We start from the raw sequence: 22,089 nt of genomic DNA on the forward strand, positions 1-22,089 counted from the left end.
ATCAGACTGGGATGCACAAGCATCTCATACGCACGCGCGTCCCAGTTTCGAGGTGGTGGAGGACACGAACCCTGCCCATCTCTGCTTCAGGGAGACGGTCAGGGTTAGGGGGGTGCGGGGAGGTGAAGGCAATCGTCCTGGACCGGTGGGGAGCTCCATCGGAAGGGGCCGCGTGCGCGTCACCTTCCGGCGGCTGGCTATCTGACCACCAGACCCCCGCTAGAAGAGAGGCTCTCCATCTGTAATTTCAGCCGGCATCGATAGAAGACCTTGGCGCGTACAGTCTACCAATAAATGATCAGCCTCGTGAACTTCAGCATTGCATAAAAATCAAAACCAGGCTCTTTTGGAAGTAGGCTTAATACCTGTGTCACATTTAACATAAACTGACTTCCCACATGCAGTGGATTAAACCATTTTTGTGTGTCCAAATTTTTTTTTATCCTGTCAAAGAACATCAAAGGGACTTGGGAGTGTGGGCAGGTCAATATGATGTCATAATGGCACACAGTAGTCGTGCAATGCTCCTCTTCGAACATTTTGGATGTCCAGAATATCTTTATGGGGCCCTCTAGGACCTGCTGGGCCTTAGGCAGGCGCCTAGGTTGCATTGTGGAAAATCCGCCTCTGCATAAAAGCCAAAATGGATCTATAAAGTTAGAAGCAAGAACAAAATAACATATGATACTAATTAAATACACTTCCAAGTAAAGAAAGTAAGCTGTGCAATGTGGATCCGACAGGTACAGTTGTTTTAAGTGGACTGGTCAACCACATTGGAGACGTGGATTAATCATTATTAGTGAGAAGGCAGCTTCATTGTGAATTAGGGGACCTGGTGATTTGATAAGTTATATGGGATTAGGGGACCTTGGACTGTACAAACATAATGAGAGGTGCTACCATGCTGAGACTTGTAGTTCCACAAATAAAAAGAAAATATAAGGCTAATGCACACTATTTAGTGCCAAGTACTGCTAATCTGAATGATTTGTAATGAACTCTGCAATCTGACATAGAATAAAATCGAGGTGCTAGGCAGACCTTTTTGGTAAGAAAAATATGGGCCCACCTACCAACGTCCAGTGGACCTCATCTGGTGGGACCCTAAAACTGAGGGGTTCATTTACTAAGATGGGAGTTCTATATAAGATAGGATGTTGCCCATAGTAACCAATCAGATTATACTTCTTATTTATTTAGCACCTCCTAGAAGATAATAGATAGAACCTGATTGGTTGCTTTGGGCAACACCCCATCTGCAATAGAATGCCCATCTTAGTAAATTTACCCCTAAGTATAAGTTGCATTTGACTTATCAATATTAAAATTCATGCTTAAGTTAAATGCGGAGCGATGACAACTCATTGGGTAGAGTATTGCAGAATTGAAATCAAGCTTCTAGAGTTGACAAAATGGGGAAGAACCATTTCAGGGGTATTTTTTGCCATTCCGCTTTACAGAAGATTTCGAATTTTGCACCAGTTCATAGGTACCGGAGAACCGGCATCATACACTTTTACAATGTTTGCTTCCCCAACATGTGCTGATCTGAGATGTTCTATAAGAGACGAAGTTTGACTGAAAGGAGAATGAACTTGGATTGTGAGTTTGCACAGTGCTCATCTTGTCATTCTGGATGTCCAAGTACACTTTTAAGCCGGGTACACACTAAGGGCCTTATTCTAGTTCACTCTTTCTGACAAAATCCTTCTTAGATGGACAAAACCATGTGCACTGCAGGTGGGGCAGATGTAACTTGTGCAGAGAGAATTAGATTTGGGTGGGGTTTCACTTTAAAGTGTGATCTATAGTTCAGTGTAAAAATAAAACAGTCAGTATTTTCCCTGCACAGAAACAAATTAACTCTCCCAAATCTAATTAGGACATTAGGACAAATGTACCAAATACCTTGCTAGGGATACACACTCCTGTGGCAACTGGAAAAATTCTTGTTAGATCAGTGAGCATCTGTCAGTCCCCCTCATTTTCTTCAATATTCATTCTGCCACTGCAATTATCTTTTACTGTCCAGCCTGACAGTTATTGGACCCAGTAGCTATATGTTGACAAAGCAACTTAGTACTACTGACAGAAGTTCAGATACAGACTGTTCTGAAATTGGGTCTTGCATACATGGATATCAAGTACACATAGAAAAAAAGGAAAATTTGTTCCAGTGGTGGGAAACCACAGTTCAGATAAGAGTCACGGAAGGTGAAGAATTAGACCGCGTTCAGATTGCAATGTCGGCTTGGATCCTGGATCTGGATCCCGGGTCCGACCTGGCTCCAACCCGGGTCTGGCACTTTCACACTAAATACTTGTCAACTGGGCAACCTAAACCCGAAAACCCGCTTTGAATTGCAGTGATGGTCAACACAGGTTATTAGGTTTGGTGCTTTCCCACCACACTTCAACCTGGATCAACACGGCAGCAACCTGGCAATAACCTGGGTTGAAGTGCGATCTGAAAGGGGTATTACCAAAAAAAATATGTTACGGTGGATTTAACCCTTCATTATTGTATTACAAATGATTGCACTTCATATTAATGCATTATTAGTAAATAATTGTTAAAATATATAGGGGAGTATATTATTAAATACCATAGTTTACAAGTACTTCTAAACACAAAATCTCACATATCTTGTAGGAAATAACATTCTAAATAGCAATCTTCCTTTTCTTCTACATGAGATTGTAACTGCATTACCCTCTGAATGGGGTATTTAGTGTCAGATAGTTAGTAAAGCATGGAACAGCCGTGTAAGTGCATGCTCACTACCCCTTTGTATCACAACTTTGGGTAGTATTCAAAGATTTTTTTTCTCCATGTGCAGCAAATCCTGTTTAGGATTTGCTGCACATTCGCAGGGTTCCGGAGGGCTGCAGCATTCGCTGCCAGCCCTCCCTGTCACCCTATTCGCTGCCCCTGCTGGCGAATTTTAACTCCTGCGGCGAAAGCCGCAGGGAGCCGGGGGACGGAGGCAGGCAGGGAGATGTAAGCCTCCCTGCCTGCCCCAGAAATTGTGGGGGAGGGCTCCCAGGGCACAGGCAGCAGAGGCCTCCCCCCCCCCCCCGGAATGCCGGCACGGGGCAGGGGTAGGAAGCCGCTCCTCTGGTCCCGCACGTAACAAGCCGGGACCAGAGTGAAATGAATATATGAATATCTAATGATCGGCTCCCAGCTCCTGGCCCCCTGCTGGTGAAAGTGTAAAAAAAAAAATGTTTAAAAAATTTAAATACAAATTAAATATATATTAATGTGCTTCAAGCACATGAATAAAAATAGCATGCCCCTTCACAGATTTGACACCAAAAAAAAAAACCTTTTCCAGTTCACCTTAAAAAGATGTCGAATGCAAAATGGTGAATCATGGCAAAAATCAGGGAGAAAGCAATTCGCCATCCTAGCATTGAATACACTCTCGGCGAATCCCAGTGAAAACACCATTGAAATACTGTACACCAGCGAATTGCAGCGAGCATGAAACGGAGAACTGGCCGGCATTCACTGCTCGCTTTCGGCGAACAGTGAACATTAAATAGGGTGAATCAGATTTTCAGTGAAATAAATTCACCGCAAGGAGTGAAAACAGCCCGATTCGCCGAAAAAAAAGGTGAATTGGGAGCATTGAATACTGGCTTTAATGTCACCTATGTGAACACCAGTTTTGATAGCAATAGGGCTATGTATAGATCCTTACATATTCTCTCCTCAGCCCTCCATAACATTCACTGTTTATTTGACTCTTTGTGGAACTGATCTGCCCAATGCCACCGCGGTTAATTTGCAATATTTTTATTTCCATGGTAATTCTACAAATCATGACCAAGCCTCTGTTATGAGCTCATAAACCAGGTAGACACCCTTTGATATTATTGGATGGGAGCTAGGCATGTGTGGTGTTTGGAACATAGGCCCTTATTCTGGTTTACTCGCAAAGCTGTAAATTGTGTGACATTGCCAGTTCACCGAATGCTGCCCCCTGCCCGCACAGCTGCCCGCCCACCCCCTTTTAGCTTAAACATCGATTCGCAGCTTGCGTGCGGGGAGGAAATTATTTGATGTCGCCAACCGTCTAATGATTTCTACAGCACTCGCTGGTGTCTCACATCTACGAGCACAATGTACAGGAAGCGGGCGGGCAGCTGACATCCACTGACGTCAGCTGCCCCACACACACACACACACACACACACGCGCGTTACAGGCACATTTGCATGGGAACGGCCAGTGTTTTCACCCAAGAAATGCTGTGCTTCCCACCCCACCCACCCGCACTGATAGGTGCGAACAGGACAGCGAATAAGCAGTTCACTGTGCCTGCTTGCGCCGAGCATCTGCTCAGGCGCTCAATATCGCTCCCCTGCGCAAACATGAAGGGGATCTAGTAAACCAGAATAGGGGCCATAGTACTGTAAATTGCAGCAATGTATATAACACAATCTATGGTATCTTCCAGCGTAAGATGACACAAATTGTCCCTACCTTGGGTGACACCCAGTGCTAGAGACCATGGTGTTTGCACGCTTTTGGTGCTTGCCCGCAAAAATTGATGATGCCTTACAGAGAGGGGGTACAGCCTCGTGGCCCGAACCCCTGTTTTAGTTGGCACTTTGGTGTTACCCGTTTGCAAAAAACACCCGGGTGCGGGCCACACCCTGTACTGGGCTGGTTTACCTCCACTTAAACACAGCACTAGCAGCCATTTTGTCAGCAGTGCCCCCCCCCCCCCCCATCACGGGACACTGCTGGCCCCGGGCGGGATGCGGCAACATCCCCGAAAAAAGGGGACGTTCCCGCGTAAAGCGGGACAGTTGGGAGGTATGCATTAAGCACTTTGGTGTGATCCACTATTTACAAAAACTTCCAAAGGTTATGTGTGTACATTATCGGTGTTGAACAGGAAGTCACACTTCCTGAGTATTGTAATATGTGTTGTAGCTCAATAATAATGCATGCTAAAAATACATGAATATATGTGTACAACGTGTCTTTTAGGAAACAGTGTTGTAAATCGAATGGTTCAGCAACCCCCATAACCCCTTCATGTTTCTGTATGAGAAATCAGAGTCAGTATATTGATGTTTTGCTTACTAATTGCCTTTAATCCAGAAGACTATGCGGATCAATAACCTTGGTGTCTGTTAATAGATTATCAGTCCCACTAATTACAGTTATATAAGCACAGTACTTTGAAACATCCTCAATTCATGTTCAAATGAGCATGATCCTAAGTGATTAGGTAATGAAATATTTGTTTTATGCAACTTCTGAAGTAACCCATACTACTGGGTAGGCCATACAAAGTATGTCAAAATCAAGCTATTTATTACTGTGGACTTGTGTGGAGGGTGATAAAAAGTGATAAAGTACCAGCCAATCAGCTCCTACTTGCCATGTTACAGGCTCTGGTTGAGAAATATCAGGAGCTGATTGGCTGGTACTTTATCACTCTTTATCACTCTCCACTTTATAACTTATTAATGTATTTGGCCCTATATATCTTTACTGTATCATTAATATAATATAGAACCAACATTTATGGACAAATCACTGTCCAGTAATGTACATTTTAGACTCAGCGCTGTTTTATATTTTTTAAAGCAGACGGTGACGGTATAGATCATGGGTCTTCAACCTGTGTCCCTCCAGATGTTGTGAAACTACATGTTCCAACATGCATTTCCACATTTTTTCCTATGAGAGCATGCCAAAACTGTCAGGGCATGCTGGGACATGTAGTTCTACAACATCTGGAGGGCCACAGGTTGAAGACATGTGGTATAGATGGTAGACAACATCTAGGTCGACCACGAATGGTTGACAGTGACAAGGTAGACAACTGGGAATGGTCAACATACCATAGGTCGAGATTGAAGGAAGGTCGACGTGAACATGGTCGATATGAATAAGGTGGACATGAGTTTTTCACGGTTTTATGGTGCCAATGTGGACATGGACACTGTATACGGTGTGCTCACCATGCTTTGGGAACACTATTATTTTCTCACTCTGGGGGAGATTCTCTAAGAATCTCCGCCCCCCTTCGCCGCCCATCGCAATCATAATTATCGCATATGTTCTAACATATGCGATAATTATAGCAAAGGACAGCTCTTGCGTTAAGAGCTGCCATTTGCGGTGAGAGTCGCCGGGTCCCGGCGGCTCTCCTCTCCCTCCCACACCCGGCGCTGCTGCTGCTGCGCCGGGCTCTCCTCCTCCCTGCACCCGGAAGAGGATCAGTGCAGGGAGGAGGTCACAGGTCCGGGCAGCACAGCTCTGTACTGCCCGGACACAGGTGAGGGGGGAGGGGGCGGGGCGGTGGGGGTCCGTGCTGGGCGGCGGGGGTCGTTGCGGGGCGGCGGTGGCATGCGGTAGAAGCCCATTGGCTTCTATGGGGCATCGCCAGATTTTTCTGGCAATGCCCCCCGCCGCGTTGACCCGGCGGGGATGCTTACAGCATCCCAAAATGCGGTAAAAACCCCGATAACGGGGTTTTTACCGCATTTCTTGTTTAGAGAATCTCCCCCTTTGTGTCCATTTGGATAACAAAGTATAAAAATGCCTTTCTTTTAAAAAGAACGTGAAAAACTCGTCGACCTTATTCATGCTGACCATGCCCATATTAACCTTGTGTCTACCTTCTGTCAATGTCATCCTGGGGCCACAGTATGTATTGTTGGAGTTGTCTGTGTCTGCTTTCTGCTGTAAGGGTCTGTGCCTGGGGCTTGGTTACTAGGGTCAACAATGTGTAGGTCGACGCTTAAAGAGTTGACATGCACTAGGTCAATATGAGAAAAAGGTTGACACAAGCAAAATGTGTACATGAAAAAGGTGAGGCACCCTTCAATGCTATTAACGGCAGCATTGAATAGGTGAGAGACGAGATTTCCACCTGTCTGGAAATATCGGCACAGATTGAATTCTGGCCACATGGATGGTAAAGTAGGAAAGAATTCCAAAAATCGTAAAACACTCATGTTAAAAATATGCCTACCAATCATGTTGACTTATTGATCATGTCATCCTATTGACCAAGTCGGCCTTATGCATTTTGGTACTTGTTTCCTAGCACGGCCACAATCGCATTGATCTTGTGCCCTTAATAGTGGTATGCGATGGCCCCCGACGCGATGGACCCGATTTCCCATTGAAATGCATTGAAAAGTTAAAAAATCGCGTCGGTCGCGTCGCATGCGGCTAAATAAGCATTAAATGGTCCCGACGCGATGCCCCCGATTTCCCATAGGGAACAATGTTAAATGGCTCAATTTACCAAAATCAACAGGGAACAATGTTAACCCCTTCCCGACATTTGACGTACATTTACGTCATGGTCGGGATGTACTTCCCGACACATGGCATAAATGTACGTCATGACTTTAAACTGTCACTGCGTCTAGAGACGCAGTGACAGAGGGACGATGTCTGCTGTCCCTGACAGCAGACATGTCCCTGCATGCCCAGGGGGGGCTGCGATGCCGCCCCCCCGTCGGCGATCGCTGTGATTGGCTGTTCAGTGTGAACAGCCATTCACAGCGTTTTCCTGTGTTACCAGCGAATCAGACGCTCGGTAACACAGGTGTCAATCACCGCCGGGCGTCAGGGGACATGAGGGGGTCATCGGTGACGACGACACCTCACCCCACCTGCCCCCAAGGCTGTGATTGGTCCGTGGGACCCACGGACCAATCACAGCCAAGGCGCGACATTTAAACTAACGGTGACTGCTCTGCAGACGCCATTCCGGTCTGGAATTGCGTGCAGAGCGGTCACCGTGCCTATCTGCCGTGATACTGACCTGATCCTTGCAAATACTTACCTGATCCTTGCAAATACCTTACCTGATCACCTGATCACTGCTTGTAGCGTGCTGGATGCTTCCTGGATCTGACTTCTTGTGACTTCCTGCTGCTGCTGCAGTGTGATAGAGAGATAGAGAGAGATAGAGAGATAGATAGAGAGAGATAGAGAGATAGTGACAGAGAGTGCTATATTTTGTGTCTGCTACCCCCCCTTTTTGGGGGTGCAGGTTTTTTTTATATATATATATATATATATATATATATATATAACTGTCAGTGCTGCTGCTGCAGTGTCATAGAGTGATAGATAGTGATAGATAGTGAGAGATAGAGAGATAGAGAGATAGTGATAGAGAGTGCTATATTTTGTGTCTGCTACCCCCCCCCCCTTTTTGGGGCTGCAGGGTTTTTTTTATATATATAACTGTCAGTGCTGCTGCTGCAGTGTCATAGAGTGATAGATAGTGATAGATAGTGAGAGATAGAGAGATAGAGAGATAGTGATAGAGAGTGCTATATTTTGTGTCTGCTACCCCCCCTTTTTGGGGCTGCAGGTTTTTTTTTATATATATAACTGTCAGTGCTGCTGCTGCAGTGTCATAGAGTGATAGATAGTGATAGATAGTGAGAGATAGAGAGATAGAGAGAGATAGATAGAGAGAGATAGTGACAGAGAGTGATAGAGAGTGCTATATTTTGTGTCTGCTACCCCCCCCTTTTGTGCTGATCAGTATATCTGTGCTGATCAGCAACTTTTTGGGGGTGCAGGGTTTTTTTTTTTATATATATATACCTGCCAGTTGCACTGTCAGTTGCACCAAAGGTTGTGCACCTGCTGCCCCTCACTGGTAATCAGTGTCGCATCACTGATCACCTTTTTTTTTTTTTTTTTTTGAGGGTGCTGTTTGGTCTTTTTTTAATTTTTTTGATCAAATTTTTTTGTTCAAATTCCTGTTGCCTTTGAGCGCTGTTCAGTGACGGACGTTACTGACCAACATCTGTGCTCAATTTTTGGCGCAGGACCTTTTTTTTTTTTTTTTTTTCTGCACTACATACACACTACACACTACATACTACATTGAAATAAAGTTTGTACCCCCCCTACACTATACACGTGTTGAAACATTTCACTACCAGAAACACAAAAATAAAAATGGCATCCCAAATGTCATCCCAAATGTCATCCCAAATGTCATCCCAGTCATCCAGAAGAATGTATTCAGCGGAGGAGGCATATGCCATGCTTGCCTCTGACTCTGACACAGCCAGTGAGGCAAGCGGGGAATTTGAAGGATTCATCTTAAGCTCCTCTTCCTCCTCTAGTGATGAGGGACCCCCTCAAAGACGCCCCCGTAGAGCAGCTGAGACCCCCCCCCCCAATAATTGATCTCGTATGGACCCCACCACCAGACAATTTTGAGCCCCAGGTTCCTGAGTTTTTGGCCATCCCAGGAATCCAATTTGATTCCACAAGTCTCAGAGAAATTGACTTTTTCAAATTATTTTTCTCTGATGATTTTATAAATTTAATGGTGGACCAAACTAATTTATATGCCCAGCAGTTTATTGCTCAAAACCCCACGACATCATTTGCTAGGTGGACCCCTGTAGATGCAGTAGAGATGATGACGTTTTGGGGTCTGGTGTTTCATATGGGCATAGTAAAAAAGCCAGAAATTAGGCAATATTGGAGTACAGATGTTCTGTACAGCACCCCACTTTACCGTATGGCCATGACCCGGAATCGTTTTGAGTTAATCCTTAAATTTTTGCATTACAACGATAATGCACAGTGCCTACCCAGAGATGATCCCACCTTTGACCGGCTATTCAAAGTCAGGCCGGTCATTGATCACTTCAGTGCCAAATTTGAAGAGATGTACATCCCAGATAAATTCATTTGCATAGACGAGTCCCTTATACATTTTAAAGGAAGGGTTAAATTCCGCCAGTACCTTCCCAGTAAGAGGGCAAGGTATGGCATAAAAATGTATAAGCTGTGTGAAAGCACCTCAGGGTACACCCACAGGTTTAGGGTATATGAAGGGAAGGATTCAAGAATTGAACCGCCAGAATGCCCCCCCTCCCTCGTAGGTGTTAGTGGAAAAATTGTCTGGGATTTAGTGCACCCCTTCCTGGATAAAGGTTATCACCTCTATGTGGATAACTTTTACACCAGCATCCCCCTGTTTAAGGCCCTTGGTTCAAGAGGTACAGCAGCTTGCGGTACTGTGCGCAAGAACCAAAGAGGCCTCCCAAAAACGCACATTGCCCAAGTAATGAGAAGGGGTGAAAGCAGGGGAATATGCACCGAAAATATGTTGTTGGTCAAATATAAGGACAAGAGGGATGTCCTTATACTGACAACAATTCACGGAGACAGTACCACCTCCGTCCCTGTACGAGGTACCAGTACCCACACCTCAAAACCTAATTGTATCCTGGATTACAATAGGTACATGGGCGGAGTGGATCTTTCAGATCAGGTACTGAAGCCGTACAGTGCCCTGCGGAAAACAAAAATCTGGTACAAGAAGCTGGCCGTGTATATCATCCAGATGGCACTGTATAACGCTTACGTGCTATTCCGTTCTACCGGCCAGAGGGGGACATTTATGCACTTTCAAGAGGAAGTCATAAAGGGCCTAATATTTGGGAACCAGCAGGCAGAGGGCCCCAGTACTTCTAGTACTGGCCCCCGTATTGTACCAGGGCAGCATTTTCCTGATGAAATCCCCTCCACTGGAAAAAAGGGCAGGACACAAAAAAGGTGCAAAGTTTGCTATAAAAAGGGAATAAGAAAGCAAACTATTTTCCAGTGTGACACTTGCCCCGACAAACCCGGCCTATGTATAAAGGAGTGTTTTAAAATATACCACACATCTATGGATTATTAGGTTCATCATTTCACCGTGCTTCGGGGGTCTTGCTAATGCCACATAGCACCCACCATTCATTCCACCAGAATCTGAGCCGCAAAATCCAAAAATCACTCCTTCCCTTCTGAGTCCTGCCATGCACCCAACTGGTATTTTTTGGTCACATGTGAGGCATTGCCGTACTCGGGAGAAATTGGGGCACAGATTTTGGGGTGCTTTTTCTCCTTCATGCCTTATGAAAATGAAAAATTTTGAGCCAGAACTGCATTTTTGTGTAAAAAAATGTAATTTTTCATTTTCACTGCCCAGTTGTATCAAAATTGGTGAAACCCCTGGGAGTTTGAAATGTACACTATACCCCTAGATGAATTCCCTGAGGGGTGTAGTTTGCAAAATGGGGTCACTTGTGGGGGGGTTCCACTGTATTGGTGCTTCGGGGGTCTTGCTAATGCGACATAGCACCCACCAAAATTCCACCAGAATCTGAGCTGCAAAATCCAAATATCACTCCTTCCCTTCTGAGTCCTGCCATTTTTTGGTCACACATGAAGCATTGCCGTACTCGGGAGAAATTGGGGCACAGATTTTGGGGTGCTTTTTCGGTACTTATGTAGTATCTGGGCTGCCGATTTTTTGATTGTATGCCTTAAGTTAAGGCATACAATCAGATGCGATGCGATGCGATATCGCATCGCATCGCATCGCATCCGATATCGGATGCGATGACCCGATTTTTCCATAGGAATCAATGTTAAAATGATTCCTATGGAAAAATGGGTCCTTTTCATACCCCTACTATCCAAGTGGGCATGGAGTTGGATATAAACCTGTGGCGAGCGTAGCGAGCCACCGAGCCCGAAGCGTGGCGAGCGAAGCGAGCCCCGCGAGGGGACGGTATTCGTCCCCTCGCGGGGCTCGCTTCGCTCGCCACGCTTCGGGCTCGGTGGCTCGCTACGCTCGCCACAGGTTTATATCCAACTCCATGCCCACTTGGATAGTAGGGGTATGAAAAGGACCCATTTTTCCCATTGAATTCCATGTTAAAATGGACTCAGTCCATTTTAACATTGATTCCTATGGAAAAATCGGGTCATCGCATCGCATCGCATCGAATCGAATCGCATGGTCGCATGCGATGCGATGCGATCTCCCGATCCGACCCGATTTAGAAATCGGCAGCCCAGATACTACATAAGTACCGCTTTTTCTCCTTCATACCTTATGAAAATGAAAAATTTTGAGCCAGAACTGCATTTTTGTGTAAAAAAATGTAATTTTTCATTTTCACTGCCCAGTTGTATCAAAATTGGTGAAACCCCTGGGGGTTCGAAATGTACACTATACCCCTAGATGAATTCCCTGAGGGGTGTAGTTTGCAAAATGGGGTCACTTGTGGGGGGGTTCCACTGTATTGGTGCTTCGGGGGTCTTGCTAATGCGACATAGCACCCACCAAAATTCCACCAGAATCTGAGCTGCAAAATCCAAATATCACTCCTTCCCTTCTGAGTCCTGCCATTTTTTGGTCACACATGAAGCATTGCCGTACTCGGGAGAAATTGGGGCACAGATTTTGGGGTGCTTTTTCTCCTTCATACCTTATGAAAATGAAAAATTTTGAGCCAGAACTGCATTTTTGTGTAAAAAAATGTAATTTTTCATTTTCACTGCCCAGTTGTATCAAAATTGGTGAAACCCCTGGGGGTTTGAAATGTACACTATACCCCTAGATGAATTCCCTGAGGGGTGTAGTTTGCAAAATGGGGTCACTTGTGGGGGGGTTCCACTGTATTGGTGCTTCGGGGGTCTTGCTAATGCGACATAGCACCCACCAACATTCCACCAGAATCTGAGCTGCAAAATCCAAAAATCACTCCTTCCCTTCTGAGTCCTGCCATGCACCCAACTGGTATTTTTTGGTCACATGTGAGGCATTGCCATACTCGGGAGAAATTGGGGCACAGATTTTGGGGTGCTTTGTCTCCTTCATTCCTTGTGAAAATGAAAAATTTTGAGCCAGAACTGCATTTTTGTGTAAAAAATGTAATTTTTCAGTTGCACAGCCCAGTTGTATCAAAATTGGTGAAACCCCTAGGGGTTTGAAATGTACACTATACCCCTAGATGAATTCCCTGAGGGGTGTAGTTTGCAAAATGGGGTCACTTGTGGGGGGGTTCCACTGTATTGGTGCTTCGGGGGTCTTGCTAATGCGACATAGCACCCACCAACATTCCACCAGAATCTGAGCTGCAAAATCCAAAAATCACTCCTTCCCTTCTGAGTCCTGCCATGCACCCAACTGGTATTTTTTGGTCACATGTGAGGCATTGCCGTACTCGGGAGAAATTAGGGCACAGATTTTTGGGGGGGGGGGGGTTTCTCCTTCATTCCTTGTTAAAATGAAAAATTTTGAGCCAGAACTGCATTTTTGTGTAAAAAAATGTAATTTTTCATTTTCACTGCCCAGTTGTATCAAAATTGGTGAAACCCCTGGGGGTTTGAAATGTACACTATACCCCTAGATGAATTCCCTGAGGGGTGTAGTTTGCAAAATGGGGTCACTTGTGGGGGGGTTCCACTGTATTGGTGCTTTGGGGGTCTTGCTAATGCGACATAGCACCCACCAACATTCCACCACCAAAAATCACTCCTTCCCTTCTGAGTCCTGCCATGCACCCAACTGGTATTTTTTGGTCACATATGAGGCATTGCCATACTCGGGAGAAATTGGGGCACAGATTTTGGGGTGCTTTTTCTCCTTCATACCTTATGAAAATGAAAAATTTGGAGCCAGAACTGCATTTTTGTGTAAAAAAATGTAATTTTTCATTTTCACTGCCCAGTTGTATCAAAATTGGTGAAACCCCTGGGGGTTTGAAATGTACACTATACCCCTAGATGAATTCCCTGAGGGGTGTAGTTTGCAAAATGGGGTCACTTGTGGGGGGTTCCACTGTATTGGTGCTTTGGGGGTCTTGCTAATGCGACATAGCACCCACCAACATTCCACCAGAATCTGTGCTGCAAAATCCAAATATCACTCCTTCCCTTCTGAGTCCTGCCATGCACCCAACTGGTATTTTTTGGTCACATGTGAGGCATTGCCATACTCGGTAGAAATTGGGGCACAGATTTTGGGGTGCTTTGTCTCCTTCATTCCTTGTGAAAATGACAAATTTGGAGCCAGAACTGCATTTTTGTGTAAAAAAATTAATTTTTCATTTTCACTGCCCAGTTGTACCACAATTGGTGAAACCCCTGGGGGTTTGAAATGTACACTATACCCCTAGATGAATTCCCTGAGGGGTGTAGTTTGCAAAATGGGGTCACTTGTGGGGGGGTTCCTAACTTTTAGCATCTTATGGTGCCTAGAAACCTACATGGTGCCTAAAAAATAATCTCATAAAAAGGAGGCTCCAAAATCAAGTAGGTGCTCCTTCTATTATGAAGCCTGTGGTTTGGTCAACGTGCACACTAGGGCCACATATAGGATATTTATGAAAACAAAAAATTGGGGGAATCAATTTTTAGTCACATTTCTCTAGTAAAATGTACTGTGTTCCTTAGAAAAATGTATTAAAATTGCAAATCTGCAAAAAAAATGAAATTTTGAAATTTCACCTACACTTTGTTTTAATTCCTGTGAAACACCTAAAGGGTTAACAAACTTCCAAAATGCTGTTTTGAATACTGTGAGGGGTGCAGTTTTTGAAATGGCATCATTTATGGGGGTGTCTCACATACAAGTCCCTCAAAGTCACATCAGAACTGAACTGGTCCCTAAAAAAATCAGTGTTTGAAATTTTCTTGAAAATTTGAAAATTTGCTATTCATATTGTAAGCCTCCTAGTGTCCAAAAAAATTAAAAGGAAGTTGAAATAATGATGGAAACATAAAGTAGACATATGGTCTATGTTAGTTATTAACTATTTTGAGTGGTATGATTATTTGTCTCACAAGCAGAAAATTTAACATTTTGCAAATTGCTAAATTTTCCATTTTTTTCCGACATTTTGGTATTTTTCACAAAAAAACACAGACTGTATCGACGAAAATTTACCACTAACTTGAAGTACAATGTGTCACGAAAAAACAATCTCAAAATCACTGGGATAAGTAAAAGCAAAAAAAAGTTATCCCCACTTAAGTGATACATGTCAGATTTGAAAAAAAGGGCTCTGTCAGGAAGGCAAAAACATGCTGTGTCAGGAAGGGGTTAAATGGTCCAGAAACCCACAAAAACACCCCTGAACAGTGAAATGGCCCCCCAAAATTAGTTAACGCCACCCCACGATCAACGTGAACCCGAAGCGTGGCGAGCGCAGCAAGCCCGCGAGGGGAGGGGCGGCGGTACGCGTCCTCCGACCTTTTCATACCCCCACTATCCACGTCGGCGTGGAGTTGAGAATAGAATAGTGTGGCGAGCGCAGCGAGCCACCGAGCCCGAAGCGTGGCGAGCGGACGCGGATACCTTCACAGGTAAACGCGTCCCCTCGCGGGCTTCACAGGTAAACGCGTCGCCACGGACACCTGTGAAGCCCGCGAGGGGACGCGTATAACTGTGAAGGTATCCGCGTCCGCTCGCCACGGTTCGGGCTCGGTGGCTCGCTGCGCTCGCCACACTATTCTATTCTCAACTCCACGCCGACGTGGAGAGTGGGGGTATGAAAAGGTCGGAGGACGCGTACCGCCGCCCCTCGCGGGCTCGCTTCGCTCGCCACGCTTCGGGTTCACGTTGATCGTTGGGGTGGCGTTAACTAATTTTGGGGGGCCATTTCACTGTTCTGGGGTGTTTTGGGGGGGTTTCTGGACCATTTAACATTGTTCCCTGTTCATTTGGGTAAATTGAGGCATTTAACATTGTTCCCTATGGGAAATCGGGGGCATCGCGTCGGGACCATCGCATGCGATTTTTTAGCACGCATGCGATGCGACCGATTTGATTTTTTTACCTGCGATGCCCCCGATTAGAATCGGTGTGGCCATGCTAGGAAACAAGTACCTGCATTTTGACCAATATTGGTAGGCCTAATAACTGTCAACCAGATTCCCAGTGCTTGCTATCTACTGTATGCAACTTATTAACTGCTGTAGGGGTCTGTGTCTGCTACTGTATATGTGGTAAGGGTCTGTGTCTGTTATCTGCTGTAGAGGTCTGTGTCTGTTATCTGCTGTAGGGGTCTGTGTCTGCTATCTGCTGTAGAAGTCTGTGCCTGCTATCTGCTGTAGAGGTCTGTGCATGCTATCTACTGTAGAGGTCTGTGTCTGTTATCTGCTGTAAGAGTCTGTGCATGCTATCTGCTGTAAAGGTCTGTGTGTGCTATCTGCTGTAGAGGTCTGTGTCTGCTATCTGCTGTAGAGGTCTGTGTCTGCTATCTGCTGTAGAGGTCTGTGTCTGCTATCTGCTGTAGAGGTCTGTGTCTGCTATCTGCTGTAAAGGTCTGTGTCTGCTATCTGCTGTAGAGGTCTGTGCATGCTATCTGCTGTAGAGGTCTGTGCATGCTATCTGCTGTAGAGGTCTGTGTCTGCTATCTGCTGTAGAGGTCTGTGTCTGCTATCTGCTGTAGGGGTCTGTGTCTGCTATCTGCTGTAGAGGTCTGTGTCTGCTATCTGCTGTAGAGGTCTGTGTCTGCTATCTGCTGTAAGGGTCTGTGTCTGCTATCTGCTATAGGGGTCTGTGTCTGTTATCTGCTGTAGAGGTCTGTGCCTGCTATCTGCTGTAGAGGTCTGTGTCTGCTATCTGCTGTAGAGGTCTGTGTCTGCTATCTGCTGTAGAGGTCTGTGTCTGCTATCTGCTGTAGAGGTCTGTGTCTGCTATATGCTGTAGAAGTCTGTGTCTGCTATATGCTGTAAGGGTCTATACCTACTTTCTGCTGCCCCAATACTCTCAGATCTACCCCCAATATATGATCTAGTTTTTTTACAATGCATATATTGGACTTACATTAATAAAAATACATATTTTGCAATGTAATATGTTTAGGATATTCCCATATGTTTTTTCATGTATTTCCAATCATTTATCAGTTCCATTATTACATGTTTATTACTTTTTTTTCAGGTCTGACGGCAGCAGCATCCCTGGTATCGTTAGCCTGGGCCCTGGCATCGTATCAGAAAGCATTACGGGATTCCAGAGATGACAAGAAGCCCATCAGTTATATGGCTGTGATCATCCAGTTCTGCTGGCATTTCTTTACAATTGCAGCCAGAGTGATAACATTCGCTCTCTTTGCCTCAGTTTTCCAACTTTATTTTGGAATATTTATTGTCCTTCACTGGTGTATCATGACTTTCTGGATTGTACATTGTGAGACGGAATTCTGCATCACTAAGTGGGAGGAGATTGTGTTTGATATGGTGGTTGGAATAATATATATCTTTAGCTGGTTTAACGTCAAGGAAGGAAGGACACGGTGCAGGCTATTTATTTATTACTTTGTCATCCTTCTGGAAAACACTGCCTTGAGTACCCTGTGGTACCTGTACAAGGCTCCCCAAATCCTTGATGCATTTGCTATCCCAGCACTGTGTGTAGTGTTTAGCAGCTTTTTAACTGGTATTGTTTTTATGCTTATGTACTATGCCTTCTTTCATCCTAATGGACCTAGATTTGGGCAGTCACCAAGCTGTGCTTGCGAGGACCCTGTAACTGCCTTCCCATTGCCCCCGGAGGTGGCCTCAAGCACTCTTAGATCTATGTCCAATAACCGGAGTGTGACCAGTGATCGAGATCAAAAGTTTTCAGAAAGAGACGGCTGCATGCCAGTCTTTCAGGTGAGGCCGACAGCCCCTTCTACTCCATCCTCAAGGCCTCCAAGGATTGAAGAATCTGTTATTAAAATTGATCTGTTTAGAAACAGGTATCCAGCCTGGGAGAGGCATGTGTTGGATAGAAGCCTACGTAAGGCAATTTTAGCTTTTGAATGTTCACCTTCTCCCCCTCGGCTTCAGTATAAAGATGATGCACTTATTCAGGAACGTCTGGAATATGAAACTACATTGTAACAACAACAGCAACAACAATTCCAACAACAGCAAACACATACCAAGGACTTCAAAGAGCTGCAATGTTTGACAATAAAAGGTGCCGGCCTGTTGTTGGCTGGAAGTCAGGTAGTAGTCTCTACCAGAACTGATCAATGAGCCATGGCAGTTGAAGTCATGGGGAACACTTAAAAATGGCTATTCATCATGATTATCATTATATTTAACTATTATGATATGGCTGAAGACGATGTGCTGTTTGTACAGTTCAGGACAGATTTGTAGAGGAACCTCTCAAAGTAAGGGCAGTTAAACTTGATGGTTTAGACAGTGTGTTGTCTAGTGCTGTGCTAACTTTGTATAGAAGCCATCAATGTCTTAAGAGTTGTATTGTCTACAAGGTGCTGTATGTAATCACCACTAAGATAGAACCATGTGACACAAAGGCAACCTCTGTACTAAAGGTATCTGCATGCCAAAGGTAATGATACAAAACATAGTCAGAACACCCATTCCGAAGTACCACCAACGTGTCAATGGCTTTCGTAAATTCCAACCTTATAATATAAATGATAACACAAAGTGTATACTAGATCCAATGTCTAATCCACACTGCGGACCCTTAAAAATTCAGTTCATAGATCAGAAGTCGAGTCGTTTTGATGCAGGGTCAAAGGCCACTTCGAAATACACGTGAAAACAAAAAAAAAAACAAATACAGTATCTCCAGGATTTCTAGTTTAACAGTAAAAATGCCATGATGGTAATCAGCACAATATTTGGTCACACAGTCACTGATGACAGATTGATAAATACCTATGTTGCTACAGAAAAATGATAATCATGATGACATACCCAGCTGTCAAAAAAAAAAGGATGTGTAGGTTTCATGTTCACAATGTTAGTGGGAAGCAATGAGTTATTTGTACAACACAAGAGATCAGTTGAAGACTAAACGCATGCCTCCATGTGATTTATGCAGGTATGACATACAAAAAAACAAAAATGAACTCACGCCATACCCTCCTAGTGCCAAACATTAGTGTATATGATTGCTCTTGTTGCCTGAGGAACACAAAATAAGTGGCATGATGAGTCGTGCAAGAATATGAAGCCAGAAGGAGTATAACGGTTCTCCATATGTACAGACAACTCACCTTTTATATCTATTAAAAAAAAGTAAAATGATGACTTTTAGAGGCATCTGGGTCATCTATTAGTAAGTATACACAGTGCTGTAGAATAAATTACATTTGTGAAAAGATCATTCTGGTCCTGCGGTAGTCAAGACTTGTTTTCCTATCAATATAGAATAACACGGGAAGAATTGTAAAGTGCTTTGTTGCTGCAATTATTTAGGTTTGACTCCATTTCTTACACAAAACAATGTACGTGTTATAGAGCTGAATCTTATATCCCATTGGTGCTTTCAGCTGCATTAACCCTTTGAGTGCCGACACCTCTGTGAGACAGGAGCAAAATATTGGCTAAAAATGCCAGCACTGCTCACGTTTGTTATATAAATTCAAATGAAAAAAAATGTTGCGTAAAAAAGGATTATATTTCCTATAGAAGGTAAACATAACAGGTCTTAATGATGAATAAAAATGTTTACTTGGCAATTCTCACAACCATTTTCACAAATTCACTTGGCACTCAAAAGGTTAAGGGTGCAAGACAAAATCTCATTCTTATTTTTTTTAAGCAAAATGAATAACTGATAAAACCATGTTTTGGTATTTTTATTATTATTATTTTATACTTTTATTATTATTTTATACTCTAAAATGTGGTTTATGTAAGGTATAATGTGTGGGTCTATTAATATAATCCTGCTGACTACACTTTAAAACAACAGTTAAATAATTGAAGCTGTAAAGAGAATTATTTGTGGTTTTTGGGGATTTTTTTATTTATATATATGTATATATATATATATATATATATATATATATATATATATATATAAAAGTTTATCAAACTCTATTTCATATACAGGGATTTATTAGACCGAGCCACACGTATACACAGCTATGTACAATATGCAATGTAAGGTGCCCGGTCCTTTCTACATTTTATTTTGCTACAATTTTTTCTATTTGACAGCACCGATGCGGACTGAAAGCATTCATAAGATATTATACAAAAATATAAAATCAAATGACAAACAGATCCATCAGAGGTGCTGTTCTTCACAGATGATGAGTCTATGTGATTTTTATCTGAACCTATACAGTACTTTGGGAATGTGAGATTATCAAGTAGTCTGTAATGTAATGTTTAATAGCATTGTATTGAGTATACGTTCCATCCCCAGGTCCAAATATAGAGAGCACCTTCCTTGGAGAAACTAAAAGTACTCTGGCAGATCCATTGCATGGTGGCAGAATCCTCAGAAAGTTGTGCTGCTGCTAAATAACATTTCCCATAATGCCCTGCCAATCACAGGCTGACAGATGACTAGCTAGAATAGCTACAGAAGAAACGTTTATTGCCCTAGTAAGAGAAATAGGCCACATTTTATGATCAAAAATATACTAGATTTAAATACAACTTTGTTTCAGCACAAATAGCGTCAGTTCAGGACTAAGGGGCAAATGTATCAAGCGGTGATAACCTCTTTTTCATTGCTAAAGAGAGATGTCGCCATAGCCAAATTTAGCTTCCATTTGTGCTTGCAATTTTCCAAACTTTTCAAATAACACATAACGCCCTCTTATGTTCATTTAACGTGCCACCAGGGCTGCATATCCTCCATGAAAACCCTCCTTTCCATTTTTACCAGCTGCTTCCGATTTGATGCTTCATTCCCTTTTGTTAATTCAATGTTACAGTGCCACTGAATTAATGAAATGCGGGCATGCGCTGCCTTATCAGCTTGCTCGTGCCCTTACCATTGATGCCGCATTGGACAAACTACCTACAAGAGGTAGGTTTGCACAGTACCTCTTCAGCATGTGCAAATATGATAAATACCAGCGCTATCACATTCTGCATCACGGCAAAAATGTGGCAAATGTTTTTTTTTGTATCTTAGAAACCGAAGACATTGATACATCCACCCTTAAGTCTTAATTACCATATATTAAAGTTATTGAGGAATCCCAAGAGTCTAGAAACTAATGGTGTTACCATGTAGTACATTTGTATTTAATGAACAGTTTGTGGACCTACAGGGCATGCTGGGACATGTGATATCACAATGCAATGTCATATCGGATGCTGGTTAATTTTTTTGTCTTGCTCACACTTTGATTATGTTTTTATATTTTATTTTAAATAGAAGATCATTGTTAAAGTCTAATGTAAATCAATTTCTAAATACTGTAATTCTATAAAAGTATCAAAAAGTTAAGACCAATAAATGCTTGTAAGATTCTTTGGAAACTCAGTCCATACCATGAACTTACAACTTATTGAATCTTGTACATTGGGGGTTGATGAAGAAACAGTATGTGATATAATTGTAAGTATAGTATATCTCACTTACTTGTTTACTGAAACCCCATTACACAGGGAATTGTAGAATAATTTTAACCGTCACATTGAAACACTCCCAATTTTTTTATCAGAAAAAAACCCACAAAACAATTGCATCTAGAAAAAGTGACATAGATTTTTATGGAAACAATTTGTAATATTTATTTGTAAAGTTTTACGTTGAATTTCTATACAATTATAATTTTTGACTTAGAGAACAACTCCACACAAAATTGATTTTCCATTTACAAAGCCTATGGTCATTTTTAGCCATGGTTCCTTAACTTTTATCATACAAGCTGTGGATGTGGAAGTGTTAGCAAGGGACTTGTTATCAGGAACATCTAAGCGCACATACCCCACTGACAACCAATAAACAATTACATAGCTAGGCCACTCATTCAACCAATGTGGCGCTACAAACAGTATTGGGGAGAATCGATCAGACCTTTCCTTTCTGTGAATCAATTTTTAGTGGAGTTCTTTCTTATTTTATATACATTTTATTAATTTTGTCAATACTATCTTTTTAAGTTTTTCTGTTCCCAAAACAAAAATTAACCAAAGATTATTCCACAAAATCAATTCAATCTTTATTTTTTTTTAAAACAGTATTGTGCTGTCTCTGGTTAACAATCTATCTTTCTGGATAATCCTAATTTGCCATCATTCACAAAAAAAAACAAAAAAACAAGTAAACTATTTTACACATAAGAATAAGCATGCCAAGGAAATAAATTGTGAAATCTTGACTGATAGAAAATTGGTGAATTATATTTGTGTGTATGTGAGTGTGCAAATCAATGCAAACTTGGTGCTGTATAAATTTAATTTATGCAAACTGAAAACGTTTGTTAATAAATTCTCATCAGTAAAGTCGATAAGGTAAAATGTGAGTTATCAACTTGATTGAAAAATATAGTTGGATT

At 42.9% G+C, this 22,089-nt stretch overlaps 1 protein-coding gene across 1 annotated transcript in view; it reads left to right on the plus strand.

Annotated features, from left to right (window-relative positions):
* Positions 1-21,829, plus strand: part of XKR4 (XK related 4) — a 310,040-nt gene extending 288,211 nt beyond the window's left edge. The window contains exon 3 of the mRNA XM_083187107.1: positions 16,755-21,829. Within this exon, the coding sequence (XP_083043233.1) occupies positions 16,755-17,701 (947 nt within the window). The 3' untranslated portion in view covers positions 17,702-21,829. The remainder of the gene's footprint in view (positions 1-16,754) is intronic.
* The last annotated feature ends 260 nt before the right edge of the window (positions 21,830-22,089 follow it).

This window comes from Crinia signifera, chromosome 5 (assembly GCF_055691185.1).
Source record: "Crinia signifera chromosome 5, ASM5569118v1, whole genome shotgun sequence".
Lineage (NCBI taxonomy): Eukaryota > Metazoa > Chordata > Amphibia > Anura > Myobatrachidae > Crinia > Crinia signifera.